Source organism: Chiloscyllium plagiosum, chromosome 21 (genome assembly GCF_004010195.1).
Source record: "Chiloscyllium plagiosum isolate BGI_BamShark_2017 chromosome 21, ASM401019v2, whole genome shotgun sequence".
Lineage (NCBI taxonomy): Eukaryota > Metazoa > Chordata > Chondrichthyes > Orectolobiformes > Hemiscylliidae > Chiloscyllium > Chiloscyllium plagiosum.
In genome coordinates, this window is record NC_057730.1 from 14,874,358 (window position 1) to 14,884,005 (window position 9,648).

Genomic DNA, 9,648 nt, shown 5'->3' on the forward strand with positions numbered 1-9,648 from the left:
CAGATGCATGGGAACACTAACCCTTGTAAATTCCCCTCCAGGTAACACACTATCTTGACTTGGAACTATATCAACTTTACTTTACCATCGCTGGGTCAAAATTCTGAAATTCTCTTCCAAAACGCAGTGTGGGTGTGTTTAAGAATGCAGCTCATCACTACCTACTTGAATGCAATTGAATGATGGGCAATAAATGCTTATCCTGCCAGTGAGCCTCATTTTGGGGAAAAAAACTGGACGAGCAGAAGTTTTCACCAACTAAATATAGGAAAGGCCAAAGCTATTGTTTTCAGTCCCTGTCACAAGCTCTGTTTCCTTGCAACCATCCCATCGATCTGCACACTAGCTCTCTGATTCTGAATCAGACAACTCAAAACCATAGTTGTCAGGATTGTGATGAGCTTCAGATCACATATCTATACCTTCACTAAGAACATCTGTTTCAAACTTCATTCCATCATGTGACTTTACTTTTGCCTCTTACCAATCAACTTTTAAACACTCCTGTTTTCTGCCAATTTAGGCCAATTTCCAATTTAAATCAATCCTTTTGAGGGCTTTGTTTTCAGGTGCAAGCTCTTCAATTCTATAGCATTTAGTTAGCTGTCCTGATATGTCCTTCACCTATTTCCAGTGGTTGCCCCAATTATATGCCTGTGAAATGTCTTTGGCTGTTTTAAAATATTAAAGATGTACAAGTTATTCACAATGTTGCTCTATGAACGAGTGCTGCAAAACCTTAACTAGAGAGTCTACTTTGGATAGTTGTTGGGTTCGGGAGCTCACTTTGCTGAGTCAGATATGCTTGTGTCAATTTTGCCTCAACATGCCCATGTTATGTTAAAAGTTTTTGGTCAATTTTAATTGAAATTTTTGCAAGGATCTTCAATTTTACTGGACTATTCAGTTCATATTCATTCATTCGTAGCTTAAAATCTGCTATTGGAGAGAACTCTATATGTAAATAAACAGGAATCACTCAATCAGTTAGAGGCTGAGGAATTTTGTGTATTTTGAGATTTTGTTTGGTGCAGTTTACAAGTCAAATTGCAATGTTTCCACAAGTCCATTACTTCTGATATCTTAATTGGCTTGGAGGAAGGTAAGCAAAAGTCACTGAACTTGGCTGGGATAGAAGATCCTGAATGCCAAACTTTGTTTTTATCAGAGCAGACCTGTCTGGTGCTCTTATTGATGAGCATAATTTCCGCACAGCTACGTGGTGGGAACCACACTTAGCTATTAGCGTTAAGGACTTCCTGTAAACAAGACAGCTATAAATAAATCTGAAAAAGATAGTCTCTCCAGAAGGTAATTGAGTCCTTGGGCAGTAACACTTTTTAAAAAAAAGTCTGCAGGTTTTAAGCATTTTTTTCACATTGCCACAATGTAATTGTAATTTATATTCAAGATGGTTCATATCACTACCTCAGGGAGGTCAAACTCTTGCAGGAATGAATTTTGCATTAAATTTCAACAGTTTCCAATGTTTAAGATATGACCTTAGCATTTTATACTTGCGGTACTGGCTGAAATAAAGCGTGCAGCTTAAATGCACTTCTTTCTACATTTAACTAAAACAAAACTGCATCAGATGGTTATGTGATTTACAAAGTCATCTTACTTGTGAATTATCTATTGAATTTTGTCCATAGAGGCTCAAGATAGTCACAGAACTTGAGGACTGATGTTAGAATGAACAACTGCACTTCCACTCCATTACAACATATTTTCTGTTGAGACTGAAGAGATTACCTTTTTCAGATTTATTTAGTGTAATAGTAATAGTTGTAGCTCTAAACAGTCAACAACTCTAAACTGAATCAGTCAACAGTTGGCACTAAATTGTAACCAGGTGCTATTAAGTGATATATGAGATGCTAAAGATTATTCACCAAATGGATCTAGCTACTATAGTTTATACACATGTATAAGTTGACCTTATCCCTCGTGTCCTCAACTATATGATAAACCGTTTAAATGCATCAAACTGAGTACCAGAACCAGGCTATCTTGCATATGAATATCCTAATGGTTTATGTTACTGTTCCTTCCGATTCTAGACAAGCTTCATTAGAGTAATGGTATAATTCTAACTCTGTTTACACAATAATTGTTCAGAGGCTGTGATGGACTTCTGGTTCCATCTGAGTAATTTTAGTCTCCTTGCACTGATTAAATAGTAAAGGTTACTCAAGTTCAATGAAAAAATCTGTTTACAAGTGTGCCTGCTACTTTGTAGAGATGAATTTTTATGTGAATCAAGGAAGGACAAAGGAATGGAATATTTTACTACTATTTGCAGCCAAGTGTGGTCAAACCCATCTGTTCTCTCCTTCTCAAAATTAAGTTTATGTGTGGCGTTTGTGAGCAACGATGCATTAAAATACTCCCACGTTAGATGCTAACACTAACCTTGAAAGAATCTGTTATACTGCACCAATGTCACCATTTTGTTGACTTTGTAGGATATTCTCTTCAACTTAATAGCAAGTGTAGCACCGGGTTGGGAGGGTATGGTAAGGAGCATGGAAATGTAATCTGACCTGCAGTTCACTGCAACTGGTGACTGTTGCAGCAAGACCAATACCATTCATCTGCTCTGCTAAAAATGGAGAAACTGACCACTAAATCACATTGAACACAGCAGTGTTAAATTCAATTTTCAAAATTCCCCTCTATGAATTCTTGGGAAGTAAATTTGTCATTTAACATTGGCCTTGCTGAAGATGCTGTTTGATAATGTACTAGAATTTGTGTGTCTGATGGATCACAATGTGATGTAAATGTTTCTGTTTATCTGAACCACTAGTAAGGCTGTATCTTTGGTTTTTACATAACATTAAGGAATTTGGAATTCCTATCAGTTCTGGACATAAGTTTGCTGGCTGAGCTGGAAGGTTTGTTTTCAGACATTTCATCACCATACTAGGTAACATCATCAGTGAGCCTCCGGTGAAGCACTGGTAGTATGGCCCGCTTTTCATTTATGTGATTAGATTTTCTTGGGTTGATGTCATTTCCTGTTTTTTTTCTCAGGGGGTGGTAAATAGCTGTTAGCCAAACAGAGACACACACGAGAATTCCTAGAAACATGGCATTCCAACCGGAACTCTATCAACAAACACATTGACTTGGATCCCATTTACCACCCCCTGAAAAAAGAACCAGAAATGACATCACCACAAGAAATGACATCACTGAAGAAATCTCATCACTAACCAAAGGAAACCTAAATATAAAAATAAAAAGCAGGCCATACCACAAGTGCTTCACTGAAGGCTCATTGATGAAGTTACCTAGTATGGTGACAAAATGTCTGAAAACAAACCTTCCAGCTCAGCGAGCTAACCTACATCCAGAACCTTGACCTGAGCTACAAATATTCTCAAAACTCGCTAATTCATATCAGTGCAACTTCTCTTTTAGGCTCAGTAGTGAGGCTGATGCAGAAGTGACTGGGCATTCTGGTGGTGGTTCTGGTGGATATCTGGAACATGTTTTCAAACATGCTGCTAAAGAACTGTTTGGAATTGATGTACATGAGATTACCTATAAAACACTCAGGTTGGTGGTTTCATCCTTAATGAAATTTATTTTGCTTTTATTGTATCCTTGATTAAAACAAAGTTTAATTCTTCTTTATTACTTGGTAAGTCCTGTACGTAATAAGTCAGACAGACACTAAATTCCCTATTTCATTCTTTACCGAGTAATGCTGAGCCAGGAGATGGGCTCAGGCTGCTTCAATTTCCTTTTAGCTAGCAAGGAGAATATTGCTCAATGTTCTTGCTCCTGGCTGCAATCCAGTGACTTACCATAAGTAATGGTCAGATGAGGACAGTGTTGGACTTGGCTGTGTTGTGCTGATCATCAGATAACGAGCTAATATTGAACCAGGTCAGCCTTGGTCAAACAAAATAAAGTAGCTCAGGAAGCATTCACAATCCTTAATTCAATACCTGGCCTTTTTATAACAATCAAGTATCCTTCACTAATTTTGCGAAGGCTAATTGTTTTAAAACTATTCAGATTAAATAGAATCCCCTTCAGTGACTGCATTGTCAAAATAGACCACACCTATTGTTACTCTTACAGTGGGAGTCAGTTTAGTGCAGTTGGCCGGACAGCTCTTTCATGATGCAGCATGATGGCAATAGTGTGGGTACAGTTGCTGCACTGGCTGAGGTTAAACCACCACCACACCTCTAATGAGAGGCAGCCCTGTGGTCTGGTAACAGTGTGGCAACTTTATATTTTGCTGTTAAAATTCACTGAATCTACCTTAGTTTCTATGTGGCAGTCTGACCTCACAGAATATTGAAGGAAATTACCTGTAACTGAAGGGACTTTAAATCTCAAGTTGTGAACCCTGCTCTCCCGCACCCCATAACTTCTACAATGTCCTGTGAGTTTAATGTCTACATATCTGATCAATACACTTCTGTTTTGTACACTACATCTATAATTAGCCAAATAAATTTGAAAGGAGGGCCCACAATGGTAGAAGTGCTAAAGTAATGGATCCCATCAATTCATTTCACCATGGTCATCAATATTTTCCTGACTTTGTCATCTGTTAGTCGCCTTTGTCCAAGAACCCGCGGAAAAAAAAATGCATGGATAATTTGGACATCCTACAGAAATATCCTGAAGAATAATCTTTTAAACTGTACCTGCTCAACAAGAATATAATTTTATTATCTTACTTAAGCTGTTGTAGCTTTCTTAAATTTGTCTGTTTGTTGTTAACTAAACTAAGAGTCAAGGCAACAAACTCTCAAGAATTGTTTCACCTGCAGTTGCTTAATGAGTTGTGGATATTGTTGGATGCAAAGGTTGTGACTTAACACTGAAAGCCAAAGTGAAAATAGGAAACATAAAAGGTTGAAGGTACTTTGTTGTATAGAAATCCTGTTCAAAAGTACCCCTACCTGATGTTTCATTGCAATTCACAGTTTCAGCACTGACAATTCTTCAACAAACTATCCTGACGTCCCTATTTTCTCCTTTCCCTTCAGTTTATCTTCCAGCATACCAAAAACTTACAGTGGCAGAAAATTTTCAGTATAACTGTGATCCGGCAATAATGTCTCTAATCTTGCTTTAGGAATAAAGATTTTCAGGAGGTGACACTGGAACGGGATGGAAGTGTTCTCCTCCGTTTCGCACTCGCCTATGGATTCCGAAATATTCAGAACCTAGTGCAGAAGTTGAAGCGTAAAAAATTGACTTACCATTATGTAGAGGTTATGGCTTGTCCCTCAGGTAAAATTTTAAGGATTTCATGGTGACGAGAAGCAAATTATGGTGTCAGTATGAACAACGTTTGCTTGGCAGAAAGATAAAGTCTGACCACTCGAGTCTACAAGAGATTTGTTTTGAAATCCAATGTACAATTTCAGGTTTTTTGTTTTCCTGTACATTTTCTTGTCCTGTAAAGTTTAGGACTTTCTTTTGAGTTTTTACAAAATTCTGGTTGATTTTTCTTTTCCCTGTAGTATCGCAGATGAGTGAGGAGCAAATGTAAACTTGAGGTCCATGGAGCTTTAGAAAATGGGTGCTAATTGGATGTGAAATAATCCTCATTTTAAAGTAATCTACTATATCTTTGTTTTCAACTTTCTGCTATTAATCTCTTGTAATGGGAAGTGCATGTGTAAAATTACAATACTGTAATTGCACATCACTACCAGTGGCAGTGCTGGAGTGTCTCAGCTGAGGCTTGAAGGTTCTAATTTCCAGGGTGATTTGCAATTGCCACTTTCTGTTCTAAATGTAGACATTGAAATGATTGGACAAAGATTGACAAGAAGTGAAGCTTTAAACATTTTAGTAGTTGATTCCATAAGGCATTGCATATAACAGGAGGTAACTTTTCTTCTCCTGAAGAAACTTGAACAGGTGGGGATAATGTATCCTGTCCTAATTGTTATAGTTCCTTTGTAAATATTCTAAATTACAATGGAAACCTACTTCTGTAGGCTTGTTACTCTATTATTACATCCTCTTCAAAGTTTAAGAGCTGCCAGCGGAAGTGGCTCTGCCACTTTAACTGGCTCAAAAGTAGATTTGGGAAAGCAAATCTTAGCAGGACTTATACACTTAATGGTAAGGTCATAGGGAGTGTTGCTGAGCAAAGAGACCTTGGAGTGCAGGTTCATAGCTCCTTGAAAGTGGAATTGCAGGTAGATAGGATAGTGAAGAATTCGTTTGGTATGCTTTCCTTTATTGGTCAGAGTATTGAGTACAGGAGTTGGGAGGTCATATTGTATTTGTACAGGACATTGGTTAGGCCACTGTTGGAATATCGCGTGCAATTCTGGTCTCCTTCCTATCGAAAAGATGTTGTGAAACTTGAAAGGGTTCAGAAAAGATTTACAAGGATGTTGCCAGGGGTTGGAGGATTTGAGCTATAGGGAGAGGCTGGACAGGCTGGGGCTGTTTTCCCTGGAGCGTCGGAGGTTGAGGGGTGACCTTACAGAGGTTTACAAAATGATGAGGGGCATGGATAGGGTAAATAGACAAAGTCTTTTCCCTGGGGTGGGGAAGTCCAGAACTAGAGAGCATAAGTTTAGGGTGAGAGGGGAAAGATATAAAAGAGACCTAAGGGGAAACCTTTTCCACACAGAGGGTGGTGCGGTATGGAATGAGCTGCCAGAGGAAGTGGTGGAGGCTGATACAATTGCAACATTTAAGAGGCACTTGGATGGGTATATGAATAAGAAGGGTTTGGAGGGATATGGGCCGAGTGCTGGCAGATGGAACTAGATTGGGTTGGGATATCTGGTTGGCATGGATGGATTGGACCGAAGGGTCTGTTTCCATGCTGTACATCTCTATGACTCTATCACTCCCAAGTGGTGGAGGCTGGCATAATTAGGATATTTAAAAGGCATCTGGATGGGTATATGAATAGGACGGTTTAGAGGATATGGGCCAAATACTGGTAAATGGGTCTAGATTAATTTTGAATATCTGGTCAGCATGGATGAGTTGGACTGAAGGGTCTGTGTCCATGCTGTACAGCTCTATGACTGCAACAGAATCAACTGGGAAAGAGTATATTTGCAAGGTAATAAAGACAGTTTCATTATAAATCTGGACATGTGTGCATTGTAAGTTCCTCTATCAGATTTTGTTTTATGGATTATAAATTTCTTCAGTAATGCCATATTTCAGTTGAAGGTATGGTATTTAATTGACCTATTGAGACATATTACAACTGTACAGTAATTGACATTTCAACTTGAACGCAATTATCTACAAACTAATGTAAAGGTTAAAACAGACTTCCCAAGGGCATAGTTTTGCTTCCTTCCAAATATAACTCAGAACTTTTGTTAATGTACTAATTTCTTCTGAAAACTAGGTAGTAGTTAATCAGATTTTGTTGCTGCCGGTAGGTTGTCTCAATGGTGGTGGCCAGATACGAGCAGAGGGACCTGAGTCCAGTAAGGATTTGTTGCAGCAGGTTGAGGAACTCTACACAAGTGTGAAGGTCCAGGCACCAGAAGCAAATGAATCTGTGAAGAAGCTCTATGAACAGTGGCTTGAAGGTGCTGACAGTAGCAAGTCTTTGAAAATGCTGCACACACAGTACCATGCTGTGGAGAAATTGAACAGTGCTCTGAACATTAAATGGTAAAGGTATCTGAAATGTCAAAGTCTGTACTGAAAATAGATGCCATTGAAAAGATCTGCTGTGATACTTTTTATGTGGAGACAGGCATTTGGTGAATTATTGAATTTTCATGTTTCGAAGGAGCAGACCTCCAGTTTACAAGTTCATGTTTAACTTCGTCTATACTGATGTTCTGTCTGTTCGAAATAGAAGGGCGATGCCATTATAGCTCACTGTGAGCTGTAGGATTGTCACTTGTGCAGATCAGGACAATCAAATGATAATAAGTTTTATACCTTCTGTCTAAACTTAGTTCTGTAAAGCTGAAATAGCTTTCAAGTTAAAGGTAGGAGGAAATACTTCTAAGGCATTCTATCCTTTAAACTAATTGAACACATCTTTCTGATTATTTTTTCCCTTTGCCAAGTGGGGACAGGCAATTATCTGCCTCTCCAGTGTTCAGCTCTCTGTAGTGCTGTTCATCATGAGCAAATTGCTGATTGTTCAGATGACAATTCCAATCAATGGCAGTTTTCATTTCCCTTCCCCTCTGAAACATGCAGGTAGGAAGTACAGGAAGTTTCTCGATCTGGTTCTGGCTTGTAGTCAGGCAGTGTCCGTACTAGGAAAAAAAATCAGTATCAGCCACCACCACCACTTGGAAATTTCTCCACACTTATTTTGAAAATAAACCAGTGCCTTATGTTGATTGCCTGAGCAGGAGAGGAAATTCTTTAAGTAAGTAATACTGGAAACTGCATCATATTAATCACCATTAATCTTGTAAGTTACCAAGATTTAGCAAATATGTTATGTTTTATGCGGTTGACCTACTCCAGTATATTTTCTGATAAATTCAGATGCTGAAAAATATTGACTGCAGCCTTTGCTGAAGAGAATATTTATTTCCTAATTTCGCTCTCACCTGGGGACATATATGAATACATTACATTTTAATAATATTGTTAAACAGGAGGAAAAGGGTGAAATACTGCTACAAAGGGAAACTTAAAACGAGATAATGCAAATATGGTTTTATCACTGATTTTTTTACAAATTGTAAATTTGATTTTGTGTACAGTCTACTAAAGGTGCTGTGGAGTGTGTCATTCAGCAATATACTTTATGTAATTCTGTAAATGGTAAATGTAATTATTTTTAACTTTCAAAATAAAGTGTGGAAATCCTTTATTTTACATAAATGATACTTTATAAGAATGGATGCATCAAATGATTATACTGTTAATAGTCTATTAACATTACAACAGAAGACCAAATTTTATGTTGTGATTATTTACAGAAGTAATTTTGAAGAATTAACTTGTCATACTTCAGTTAAGTGGAAGGTCCCGTGAGCAGGGAGATTTGTTGGGGTAACTGTATCATAACATTTCTAATCATTTTAGTACTAATTGTGTCTTCATTAATGGTGTACAGTAGCTGGAGTCATGTGCAGTAGTTCATTTAAATTTGGGAGCTTTTAACTCTGATTCTGTCCTATGATTATGTACAGATCTAAATTCTAAATCATTGAGAAATCCTATCAGAATAGTCAAGTCCTCTTCTCTAGCGTATTCATTTACAAAATTAGTTGCAGCATTCAGTACAGATTCAGACTAAAGGAACGATGAATGATGAAAGAGAAAAATTGCAAACTAGTTTAGTTCAATGTAACAACAAATTAGTAACTTGCACTTATGCAGTGTATTGGTTTGGAGTCTCATATAGTGTAGCTGTTAGGAGCTAAATTTCTGCCCCTCTGATACGTTGACTGTAAGGAGGCCCAGTGTTGTCAAGATATGTGCCCAATGACCTGATATTTGTGTTGTCCTTCATGGAGGAAAGCAACATGGGATCCCCACAACTCTTCAAACAGTGGGTGAGATCATGGTCATACTAGTTGAGTCCTATGACGAACTTGTGCAGTTTCCAAAATCTCTCTCAGCCATGACTCATCCTCATTAACTTACACTGGCTTCTTGTATTGAATTTAAACTAATCCTACCATGACCTCAACCACGCAA

The 9,648-nt window shown here is 38.0% G+C and overlaps 1 protein-coding gene across 3 annotated transcripts in view; it reads left to right on the top strand.

Moving 5' to 3' along the window:
• Nucleotides 1-8,812, top strand: part of narfl (nuclear prelamin A recognition factor-like) — a 28,527-nt gene extending 19,715 nt beyond the window's left edge. For all 3 annotated transcript variants that reach the window (XM_043711306.1, XM_043711307.1, XM_043711308.1), the window contains exons 9-11: nucleotides 3,430-3,567; nucleotides 5,111-5,268; nucleotides 7,407-8,812. In XM_043711306.1, the coding sequence (XP_043567241.1) occupies nucleotides 3,430-3,567; nucleotides 5,111-5,268; nucleotides 7,407-7,648 (538 nt within the window). In that variant the 3' untranslated portion in view covers nucleotides 7,649-8,812. The remainder of the gene's footprint in view (nucleotides 1-3,429; nucleotides 3,568-5,110; nucleotides 5,269-7,406) is intronic.
• The last annotated feature ends 836 nt before the right edge of the window (nucleotides 8,813-9,648 follow it).